This window comes from Peromyscus californicus, unplaced genomic scaffold (assembly GCF_007827085.1).
Source record: "Peromyscus californicus insignis strain IS unplaced genomic scaffold, ASM782708v3 Scaffold_12__1_contigs__length_115047231, whole genome shotgun sequence".
Classification (NCBI taxonomy): domain Eukaryota; kingdom Metazoa; phylum Chordata; class Mammalia; order Rodentia; family Cricetidae; genus Peromyscus; species Peromyscus californicus.
This window is the reverse complement of record NW_026294413.1, coordinates 44,514,909-44,527,067: the sequence shown is the minus strand read 5'-3', so window position 1 is coordinate 44,527,067 and position 12,159 is coordinate 44,514,909. Positions and strand designations below refer to the sequence as shown.

At 39.2% G+C, this 12,159-nt stretch overlaps 1 protein-coding gene across 3 annotated transcripts in view; it reads right to left on the bottom strand.

Moving 5' to 3' along the window:
• The window catches only part of Naa16 (N-alpha-acetyltransferase 16, NatA auxiliary subunit), a 61,397-nt gene that overhangs the window by 4,559 nt on the left and 44,679 nt on the right, over nucleotides 1-12,159 (bottom strand). For 2 of the 3 annotated variants that reach the window (XM_052732658.1, XM_052732659.1), the window contains exons 14-18: nucleotides 6,456-6,669; nucleotides 4,203-4,396; nucleotides 2,599-2,707; nucleotides 1,400-1,498; nucleotides 867-1,010 (exon numbers count right to left, since the gene is read on the bottom strand). In XM_052732658.1, coding sequence (XP_052588618.1) covers nucleotides 867-1,010; nucleotides 1,400-1,498; nucleotides 2,599-2,707; nucleotides 4,203-4,396; nucleotides 6,456-6,669 — 760 coding nt within the window. Of the gene's footprint in view, nucleotides 1-866; nucleotides 1,011-1,399; nucleotides 1,499-2,598; nucleotides 2,708-4,202; nucleotides 4,397-6,455; nucleotides 6,670-12,159 lie in introns of those variants that run through there. The other variant, XR_008216973.1, reaches the window with a different exon arrangement.

Below are 12,159 nucleotides of genomic sequence, written 5' to 3'. Positions count from 1 at the left end.
GCTGGTTCAAAGCCAGCCTGGGTTACATGTCACCTCATCTCAAAAAAAAGAAAAAAAAAAGGCTGTTAATCACTGTTATTATAAATCATGTGAATAGAATTAACACTGCTTTAATGTTTAAGTGACTACCTGGTATTCCAGTCTACCATTTACCACTGTTTCCCACATCACTGAACATACATCTATTTGTTCATTCTCTTTTCCTAAATTTTACATACACTTCAGTAGACAATCTTTGTATTGAAAGCTCGCTCTTTGTTTGGGTTATTTTTGTTTGAGCCAGGGTTTGTGTATGTAGCCAACTAAGGCCGGCCTCAAACTTGTAATTCTCCTGCATCAGCATCTGGAGTCTTGGGATTACAGGTGAGAACTACTACCCCCACCCAGTGGTAGTTGTATTAAGTTATTTACAAAAGTATGACTATAGAATCAAAAGGCATAGGTAATGTGCAACTTTTTAAAAAATATTTTTATTTCTATTTTATGTGTACTGCATGCATGCCTGTACCCCCAGAAGTCAGAAGAGAGCACTGGATCCCCTGGAACCGGAGTTAAGGATGGTTGTGCGCCACCATGTGGTGTGCTGGAAACTGAACCTGAGTCCTCTGCAAGAGCAACACAACTCGTAACCACTGAGCCTCAATCCAGCACCTAATGTACAACCCTTCCTAAGACAGACAAATTGTGTTCCTAAGTGGCTGTGTGAATCAAATCCAAGAGTGCTGCTTACTGTAGACTCGAGTATTCTCTTTCTTAACAAGAACAGTTTGGCCAGTTCAAAAACAAAACTGGTCCTGTGTTTTTTGTTTTGTTTTTGTTTTTCCCCCTGGTAATTAATTAGGCTGAATACTTTTCCAAATACAAACCTGAAAGTAGATGCTGAAGAGAGGTAGCATTGTGCTTGAGAAAATCTTCATTAAAGCTGTGTAAGTCTTTGTCGACAAATATTTTCTTCATTTCTTGAGCTAGAACTTGGCTCACAATGTCTGGAAGATTACTATGATTAGATACTACAAAAACAAAAACATTTGGATTTGTTTTTCATCTGTCCTTTCAGGGAAAAAAAATCAACTGAAAGATTTTTGTATTTAATGTTAAGCTTAATACACACATACACACACACACACACACACACACACACACACACACACACACACACACACACATACACACACACAGTAAAATTACTCTATCACTCCTTTGAAACAAATGGTATATAGTCTAAAATGCACTAATTTAAATCTTATCATTTAATTACAGGTGTACAACCATTAGATATCAGGCAAACCTTTGGTTTGATTACATCTTTGCGGTCTCCTTCCTGTCCAGCTAAATGGAGAATGGCTTATATTTGCTTTTCATGGCTGCATGTACACGAACACTTCCTCCTCATACTTACCAGATTTAGAAAATTTAATCAAGCATTCATGTAACCACGCATTATTACTGTCGATGGCAAAGGCTCGTTTAACAGACTGCAACATTAGTAGAAATTTCCCTGTGCCAGAAAAACAAAACAAAAACCCAGCATCAGTAGTTATGTGGTATCTTCTTCACTTTATTTTAGCTTCACTTAAATTCAATTTAAGAACTTAATTTTTAAAAAACACTTGCTAGAAAAATTCAAAGTTAATTTGCATTATCCAACACAATTTTGGCTTTCCTAAGAAAATTTTAAAAATTGTGTCACATAGGTCAAGCAGTGGTGTCCCATGCCTTTAATCGCAGCACCTGGGAGGCAGAGACAGGTAGATCTCTGTGAGATTGAGGCCAGCCTGGTCTATAGAGAGAGTTCCTAGACAGCCAAGCCACACAGAGAAACCAAACTGTCTCTAAAACTCAAAGAGGAATAAAACAGCTTAACATAAATGTCTTAGTTAGGTTTCAACTGCTGTGATAAAACACATGACCAAAAGCAACTTGGGGAGGAAAGGATTTATTTCATCTTAGAGCTGGTAGTCCATCATCCAGGAAAGTCAAGGCAGGAATTCAAGACAGGAACCTGAGGCAGGAGCTGACGCAGAGACCATAGAGGAGCTCTACTTACTGGCTTGCTCCTTACGGCTTGCTCAGTGTGCTTTCTTATACTTCAAAGAACCACCAGCCCATGGGTGGTACTGCCCAGTGAGCTGGATTCTCCCACAATAACCAAGAAATGCCCCACAGGCCAATCTGGTAGGAGTATTTTCTCAAGTAAGGTTCCTTCTTCCCAAATGTAAAACTTTAGTTTGCACGGACATAAAACTAGCTAGCACATGTAAAAAATCTGTATATTGCTCCAACTATTTTCTTACTGGATTTTATTATAATATTTTAATATGTTGCCCAGCAAATTTTTGAGTAGGAAAATAAAAGGAAATTAAACCTTTTGTGGAAGGTGACATAAAGCTCTAAAAAGCAAAAATGGATCTAAGTGACAAAATTATACTTCAAACAGTCAACATTATAAAGGTTAGAAGTTGACCTCAAGGTTAAGAATGTGTAATTTAGTGAAGAAGTACATGCCTAGCCTGTGTGAGGCCTAGCCTTCAACCCCCTGCACCATGGAAAACGAAACAACAATAGACATACAAACCTCAATTCAAAACAATGTGTTACCTTTTCGAAAATAAATTTCAAATGCTAGCAGGTGGGTATAAATGTTATCAGCAGCAAGGGTCTTTAGAGGAGTGAGGAACTTGATGGCCTCTTCTAATGGATTGTCAACCTATTTTGAAGCAGAAAGGAAAATTTCTGTATTTAAAAAGCAGGTACACAGTGAGGTGGTAGTGGCACATGCCTTTAATCCCAGCACTTGGGAGGCAGAAGCAGGCAGATCTCTGAGTTCAAGGCCAGCTTGGTCTACAGAGCAAGTTCCAGGACAGTCAGGGCTACACAGAGAAATGAACAAACAAACAAAAAAAATTAAATAAACAAAAGGCACGTACACATGCCAAATTCCTCTCAAGTTTTATATAAACACACACAGATATATAATTTGTATACTTTCTTGTATAGCCAAATGAGCATGAAAACATTTAAAACTTATCGCCTGTAAATAAATTCAAAGTACACCGTCAGGGGATGGAGAGATAGCTCAGCTGTTATGAGCACACACTGTTCTTCAAGGGGAGCCCGTTCCCAGCACCATGTCAGGAAGCTCACAACCACCTGCACCTCCAGCTCCAGGAGATCCGCTGCCCTCTACTGGCCTCTGCAAGCCACCCCTACCATACATACATATACACATATATAAAATGAAAATACACTGCTGCTATAACAAATTCCAAAAACTGGGTGTCTTTTTAAAAACTCCTTTCAGTCTGTAAATTATAAGTCCTACACTGTCTGCTCACCAGGCTTAAAATCAAGAAGTCAGAAGGACCGCATCCCCTTCCATGGGCTCTGGGAAGAATCCATTTCTAAGCTTTTTCTACTTCCTATGGTGGGCAGTCCTCATTCCGTGGCTATGGCCCTCTTCCACCTTGAATGCCAGCAACACATCACCCTACCCTTTCTGCTTTTTTCCATTTGTGACAGGCCTTGTCTGACCGTACTAGGCCACGTGGACATTTCAGGCTAATCTCAATCTCTCTCTTTCTATTGAAAATACCGATTTTTTTCCCTCTCACAGAATATATGCTGAGTACAGATTCCTCTCTCAGTTCCTCCCCACCTCCCCTCCAATTTAGATCCATCCCCTTTCTGTCTCTCATCAGAAAACAAACAAGCTTCTAAGGGATAATAACAATATGAAATAGATAAGATACAACAAAAACTAACACATTGGAATTGGACAAAAAAACCAAAAAACCCAGAAGAAAAAGAGCCCAAGAGAAGGCACAAAACACTGACCCATTCATTCACACACTCAGCAAGCCATAGTATATACTCAAAGGACCTGCTTTGATGGCTGGAGTCTCCAGCTACTCTCTCAACTTCAGCTAGTTACATCCTTAATTCCCCTTTGCCATTATGCACATTCACAGATTCTAGAGTTAGAACACACCTTTACAGGACGCTATTCTGGTCTATAATATTTCTATATATAATTTGCCATTAGCTAAAATTTGCATATTGCCATTCAAACAGTAACCAGTGGTTCTCATAATGACTTGAAATATCACAAGTGGTTTCTTATTTAAACATTTAAATAAATTATGGCCAGAGCAGAATCAAACAGCACGAATGACCACACAGCAGTAACTGCAAACTCAACGCACCCGTTCTAGTTTTTCCGGTGTGAGTTCTTCCTTAGGACCACTGGCGGCTTCGACGTCGTCTTCTCTTTTTTTCTTCTGGCTTTTCTGCTGACGTTCCCTTTCTGTGTGCTTTCTCTCTTCTTCTAACTTAGCCTTCTTCTGGGCTCTTCTTTGCTTGCTAAGCATTTTCTTCAGTTCTTTGGCTGACAGGACTTCTGTAAAGATTCAAATGTGTGAAACATGCCACTGTCATTTTCCATGTTTCGTCTTTTCTAAAATATATACTATGAATATATTTTTCTTTTGGGGAGGGCACGGGGTAACTAGGTAAAAGGTTTTAGAAAGTATATTCCCTGTGACTAGCCAAACACAGCACACAAAAGGCAGCCATTAAATGCTGGTTACATTAATAACTAAAACGAATTCCAACTCAGCCCTGCCTCTGTGATAACTCTGCCTCTGTCAACTTGACACAATCTAGAGTCACCCTGGAAGAGTCTCAACGAGGGACTGTCTAGATGAGGTTGGCCCGTGGGCATGTCTGCGGGAAACTGTCATGGCTATGTTAACTGATGTGGGAAGAGCAGTGCCACTTCCTGGTTTGGGTCCCGCACTCTATTAAAAAGGAGAGAGTCGAACAATGTGCACGCATACATTCTCTCTGCTCCTGAAAGTGGCTCTGACCAGCGGCTCCAAGTTCCTGCAGCCCTGACTTTCCTGCTATGATGGACCCTGACCTGGAGCTGTCAGTTAAAATGAACCCTTTCTCCATAAGCTGCTTTTCCCACAACAGGATACACAGTCTCCCATACAATAAATAACAAGAAAATCACTTTATCCTCCTTAGTTTCAAGTTGCAAAACACGTACCAACTGTTTCAAGGGTGAGAGAATATATGTAACAAAACGTGTACTTCCTAGCTACTACATACTGGGCCTCTATTCTGACAATGGCATCCAGTGACTAAAATGTAAGAGGTATTCTCACTTTCAGTAAAGCAAACACCACAAGTTGTGAAAATATTTTTCCTGAGGTACTCAAAGCTTTTTTTTCCTCTCTCTTTTTTTTTTATTTTTGGTTTTTCCAGACAAGGTTTCTCTGCCTGTCCTGGATCTTGCTCTGTAGACCAGGCTGGCCTCGAACTCACAGAGATCCGCCTGGCTCTGCCTCCCGAGTGCTGGGATTAAAGGCGTGCGCCACCACTGCCCGGCCACTCAAAGCTTTTTAACTTTTAATTAAAAAACATTTATTAAGCTGGGGGGGGGTACACACCTTTACTCCCAGCACTCAAGAGGCAGAGGCAGGTGGATCTCTGTGAATTTGAGGCCAGCCAGGTCTACAGAGTGAGTTCCAGGACAGCTAGGGCAACACAGAGAAACAAAACAAAACAAAACAAAAACATTTATTAATATGATTGTGGCAGGGGAGGTAGAGAGGTTAAGATTGGAGGGAGGGGGTGCGTGTCCTAGTGCATGTATGAAGGTCAGAGGTTAGCCTTATAGAATCGGTTCTCTCCTTCCACCTTTACATGGGTTCCAGGGATCAAACTCGGATCATGAGGTTTGTGTGGTGAAAATGTTATCTCCTGAGCCATTGGACTGGCCTCAAAAGCTTTTCTTCAATTACCATTTAAAGGAAGAAAATAGCCCATAGACATTTATTTATGTTCTTTCTTAACTGATGTTAAGAAAACAAAACCAAGAAAGACTGCTTGATGCTGTGGTATATACCTGTAACTCCACTTAGGAGGCTGAGGCAGAAACATCAAGAATTTGAAGGCAGCTGGGCAGTGAGACTGGGGGGTAGCAGGAGGCATGCAGGTTATCTCACTGGGCTGACCGAGATGTATCTGTTACAGAACATCAGCCCCTGCCTTTATCTGGTTTCCCTGACTTTTTCCTGATGTGTCAATGAACCAACACTGTCTTCACATCCATTCGATCACATACTCTTTTACTGTTATTTTAGTTGCACAAACATGGGGTGAGGCAAGACAATCTGATACAGTATGTAGTGTATAACTGAGTTAACCCCCTTTTTTTCCGAGACATGGTTTCTCTGTGTAGCCCGAGCTGTCCTGAAACTTGTTTTATAGACCAGGCTAGCTTCAAACTTAAAGATCTGCCTGCCTCTGCCTCCTGAGAGCTAGGATTAAAGGTGTGCACCACCACCATCCAGCTAACATTTTTATCTCCTTAATCATTTGACAGATTTTCCTATGCAGTATGTGGTAATATTTTGAAATTTAATATTCTTTTTAAATCTTTTCATTACCTGAATTTACGTCTTGTTGCTTGCTTTCACTGGTTAAAGGGTTATCATGTAATCTCAAATATATTTCAATTGCTGATCTAGCAGCCTTGAAATAAAAGGTGTGTCTTCTCAGAGTATCTTCTAATCTCAAGAGGTCAACATAAGCACGGAGGGTCATCTTTCTCATGCAGTATGTATGGAAGTCAAATTGATCATCGGTTATCTCAAAAAAATGCTTAAAAACAAAACCACAAGATTATCCCTTACATTTATATCAATAATAATTTTATTTTAAAAGAAAATTACAAAAAGTCCCAAACAATACAGTCACAGTTGTACTTTGTTGCCCTTTCCAATGTCAACAATACAAAAGGCATCAAGTTCTCTGCATTCAACTTAAAGTTTTTTTTTTTACAGCTGTGATATTCTGAACACACCTGATCTCAACTTAAAGGGGTCTTCTAAAATCCACCCTATTTCCTCATATCATATTTTGTGATGCTACTCTACGCTGATAAGGCAAGTATCAGGTCATCTTTTAAACCTGGAAATTAGTACATGTCAATGTAGTTTTCCTCTGTACTCCCATAAAAACCAATAAGGCAGCGCTAAGCAACTTTGAAACTGACTTCACACAGGCTCACACTAAATGTTTACAAATCTGACAAACCTCGACGTCCGTAAGCCTCCTTCCCAGTGGAGTCTAACACAGCACAGAACCCACCCACGTGAGGTAAAGAGCTTATTAATAGGGCATGTGAGTAAGTCTTTTATTTCTTAGTGCCTTAGTGATTTCATCTAAACTAGGAATACATCTATATAGCCAGATTCTTAACGCGATTGTTCAAGCAACACATTTTAAAGTTTACTCTTCTTAGCAAAGTACTACACAAAGATAACATGACTTTTCCCTAGTGAAGAAGCTCCCATTAACATACTCATATTCCATACATTTTAAAATCTTAAGTCATAAGGTCTTCCTAACAAGCAAGCTCAATGCTTTCATCTAATTTCCAAAGGACTTATGTCCCCACCCCCAAAAGGTTATGCACTAGTTCCTTTCATGAAAACAATACAATTCACCTCTGATCTACATAAAACAATTTTATAATTTAGTTTTCTCCCTGACATATATTTACACCTCTGGTTCTCCACTCCACTTTGGTTTCTCCAAACTCATATACAAAAATAAAGTACTTCATAGTCCCTCAAGGGAAAAGGGTGCTGAGGGTGATCTAGCAACTCACTGTGCAGAGGATATATTAGCAATTGTCCCTAACCACTTGATATTTTTAGTCATCTTAGTAATTAGAAACATGTTATATGTACAGAATCACACTAAATACCTAAGAGTTTAAGAGAAGAATTTCAAGAATAAAAGTATAACATAGAGACAAGAAACAGAAAAAATAAACATTTCATATTAGTTCATAGTTATTAGAAAATCATGTTTTAATGACATTTGAAAATTGAATTTTTCCAATGAGATAAATTAGTAACGACATTAATTTGATTTATTTTTTAAAAATCAAAGGCTAACATATTTCATAAAGTTGCCAGCGCTTTTCCTTAATGTAAACCAAGCTTACATAAGAGTAATACATTAAAATTCAACACAGCTGGCTAAGGGAAACAGAAAGCTAAGTCATAGAACACACGATAAGATGAAAACATCTAAGGGACTGTAAGACATGATCTCAGTTGAGAAACACATGAGAAGGAGATGACAAGCTTCCAAAGAGATTCCTAGAAGTATCAGTAGACATGGATTTTAAGTCACATTTCACAAGTCATCTGGAACCACACTTAATCCACCTCTATCAGTAACAGCCCACAGGCTGCCTCTCTCCAGTTGATGTCTTCTATAAACTGGGTGACCAGCTTAGCCCAGTTTACCAGAAGTCGTCTGTTTTTCCAGTGAACACAATGCATCTTGGAATCACTCAACCAAAGTCAAACCTGGTGTTTACTTACTCCACATAGCTCTTGGTAGTTAAAAAAAAACAAAACAAAACAAAAAACAAGGCTGGGTGAAATCAGAAAAAGCAGGGCATTGCGGAATACTACACAAGCAGCTAAACAAATAAGCTAAAACCCTTTCTCCCCTGCCTAGCAGACACTGCTGGTAGGTGGTCAAGAAAATTAAGCTTGACCATGAACTCTCTCAACAAAACAAAAACAAACAAAACTTGGGCTTGAATTAAGACTAGTTGGCAAAGAATTAAGAAAACCCATCAGAGCTTTAGCATGTGACTTTCTTCTGGAATTCTGTGAAGCCCTCTCTTCTGGTCTCTTTCCTGTTTGTCATGTCTCTGAATTCTAAGAACTTATACACAGAGGAGGAAAAAATGCCTATTCTTGAAAATGGTGACTAGATCAACTTTTCCTCTCTAAAGGATATGTCATAAAGCATGTGACAACTTAGAAAGGATGCAACAGGTTTTAGAAATCCTACATTATATAAAGAGTTAGAAATACATGTAATATTATATGCAATATATATTGCCCTGACCCAAATATAAACCAGCACACTAAAAAAGAAATCCTGGTTAGTATTTTAAAAAAGATAAATAATTTAGAATATTGCTATGAATATAAGCTTATGTTAGTACTTTGTTTAGTAAAACTTAAGCATCAGATTGGACTAGGCCACACGACCTTTAATGATAATCTTAAAATCCACTTACAGAGCCAAAATGAAGACAGAAAAGGTACTGTGGACATTCCAGAATGCTAAAATTTCAAATCTAATTTCTAAGAAACCACAGGAGCATGTGAAAGTTGAAACTGCTTTCAATGAAAGTTCTTCACTGAAATCTTGAAACCAGAAAGACTTGCTCCTTAAATTTGTTTCTTAGCTTTATTTCTATTTAAAAAATAAAATGTAAAATTTGTTTGTGATAGGTATTTATTTACTTATTAAAATATAAGAAGCCAGGCATAAAGTAACTTGTGCTAAGTAGTTAATAAATCATCTCTGAAAGCTGGATGTGGTGGTGCACGCCTTTAATCTCAGCACTCAAGTGGCAGAAGTAGTCGGATTTCTACGAGTTTGAGGCAAACCTGGTCTACAAAGAGATCCAGGAAAGTCAGGATACGTACATAGTGAGACCGTCTCAAAAAAAAATCTTTGAATTTTGTATTTTTTGTGTGCACATCTGTGTATGTGGGCATTCTTGTAGGTGCAGGAGAATATGGTGCGTGTGTGCGTGCGTGTGTGCGTGCGTGTGTGTGTGTGTGTGTGTGTGTGTGTGCGCGTGTGTGTGTGTGTGTGTGTGTGTGTGTGTGTGTGTGTGTGTAGGTCAGAGAACCTCAGATGTTCATTCTCAGGTGCTTTTGACTTTGGTTTGACACAGGGTTCCCCACTGGCCAGAAATTTGCCCTGTTGGCCAGGCTAGCTGGCCCAGTAGCTTCCAAGGATCCACCTGTCTCTGCATCCCATGTCACTGCTGGGATTACAGAAGTACACCACTCTACCTTGCTTTTTACATGGGTTCTGAGGATCCAAACTCAGCTTTTACTGAACGGGCCCCCTCCCCAGGACAAACTCTGTGTGTACACACTGGATGGGCTCACGTAGAGACCAGTGGTTGAAACAGGATATTTTCATCAATTGCTTTTTTTCTTTACGAGACAAGGTCTCTTACTGAACCTGGAGCTCACTCTTTCAGCTAGACTGCTTAGCTAGACTCCAGGCGTCTGTCTGTCTCATCCCCTCAGATGTATGCTTCTATGCTTGTTTGGTTTCTTTTGTTGTTGTTGTTGTTTTGTTTTTAAATCAGTGCTGGAGATTTGAGCTCAGAATCTCATGTGTGCACAACAAGTTCTTTAACCACTAAGCCGTCTCCTCAATTCCTAAGCCTGAACTTTATACTCAAATCTTTCCAATAACATTAAGCATTTTCTTTGAATTTAATAATTTTGTTAGAAATCAGTCATTATTTAATGTATTTATACTAAATACATTACTACATATATATAAAATATGCATATTATTCACAAGAGTTAAGCTTTTATTTTTAGTAAGTAGCATGAGGAGTAGCTCTTTTCTTATTTATGTTTCAGATTTTTCATAGAGTTAAATGCCAATAGCAAACTCTGATCAAAGACTTTTTAATAAATATAATTAGGCCATATGACCAGAGAGTGGTGATTTCTTTCTTTCGAGACAGGGTTTCTCTGTGTAGCTTTGGTGCCTGTCCTGAATCTCACTCTGTAGACCAGGCTGGCCTCGAACTCACAGAGATTCGCCTGGCTCTGCCTCCCGAGTGCTGGGATTAAAGGCATGTGCCACAGCTGCCTGGTGAGAGTGATGATTTCTACATTTTGATCTCTGGTAGTCAATGTAACCCTTTCCTTCAAAGATTTTTTTCCAATTAAATCATTTCTAAACTAGAAGTAGTTTACCTGCTACTAAGAATTTCACTCACACTACTCAGCCAAAGTCACTATAAACGATACACACTAACAGAAGATTTACTTATCACAGTCTGGCAATTTAGGAAATACTGCAAAAATCATAAAGCAATTCAGGCATCAACATTAAGAAGAATGGGACTTAAGTTTGAGAAGTTTCAACTATAACAATCCTAAGAACATTCGAATTAAACTTCAACAAGAAAATGAGTAGGTTTCTACCCGAATCCTTGCTGAAAGTACTAATTTGCAAATGCTTTAAAGAGTTTACTTCTCATGACAACAGGGTACATGGAATGTCTTTCCTTAACCAGCAGGAGGCCTTCAAGTGGTAGACACTAGTGAGCACCAACATAAGCTACTGACATTCAGTACTTTTTGCTGCTAGCTTTTGTTCTTTATTTCTGTGTAAGGTTTGTGTTCACATGTGTATGGGATGGCATGTGTGTACTATGACACATACGTGGAGGTCAGAGGGCAAACTTGGCTATTAGTTCTCACCTTTCACTTTGTTTTGTTTTGCTGGTTCTTTTTATTTATTTAATATGTAGGAGTGTTTTGCCTTCATGTATGTTTGTACACCATGTGCATATGTGTTGTCCATGAAGATCAGAAGATGCTATCAGATATCCTGGAATTGGAGTTAAGGGTGGTTATAAAGCACCATGTGGATGCTAGGAATCAAACCTCCCATCCTCTGCAAGAGCAAGTGCTCTTAACTGCTGAGCCATCTCTCCAGCCCATCACCTTGTTTTACAAGGGTCTCCCTTGCAGTTTGTGTACTCCAATCTAGCTAGTCCCCAAGTTCCAGGGGATTTTCCTGCCTCGGCCTCATCTCCACCTCCCGACTCACCAGAGGAGTCCCGGGATTACAGACACACACCACCATGTCCAGGCTGTTTTGGATTCCAGGGATCTGAAGCCAAGTCACTAGGCTCATACAAAAGCCCATTTATTCACCAACCTATCTCCTGTCCCTTTTTTGTTGTGACAGGGTCTCACTATGTCACCTAGGTTGGCCTTCAATATCACTTGCAATTCAGGCTAGCCTCAAACTTGTGATCCTCCTGAGTTCTGGGATTTCAGGCCTGCACCTCCGGTCCCAATTCTGTTCTACAATTTCACCACAGAAATAGAAGCCTGATTTAAACTACAATGTTTGGATATTTAACATATAATCCAAGAGGGTTGGAATTCTCAAAAAGAAAATGAGAAGTCTTTCCCCTAGAAATACAAGTTTAAAGGACTTAAGAAACAAAAACCAAACAAAGCAAACTTCGGTGATTTCTATAGAGGTTCTGGTATAATC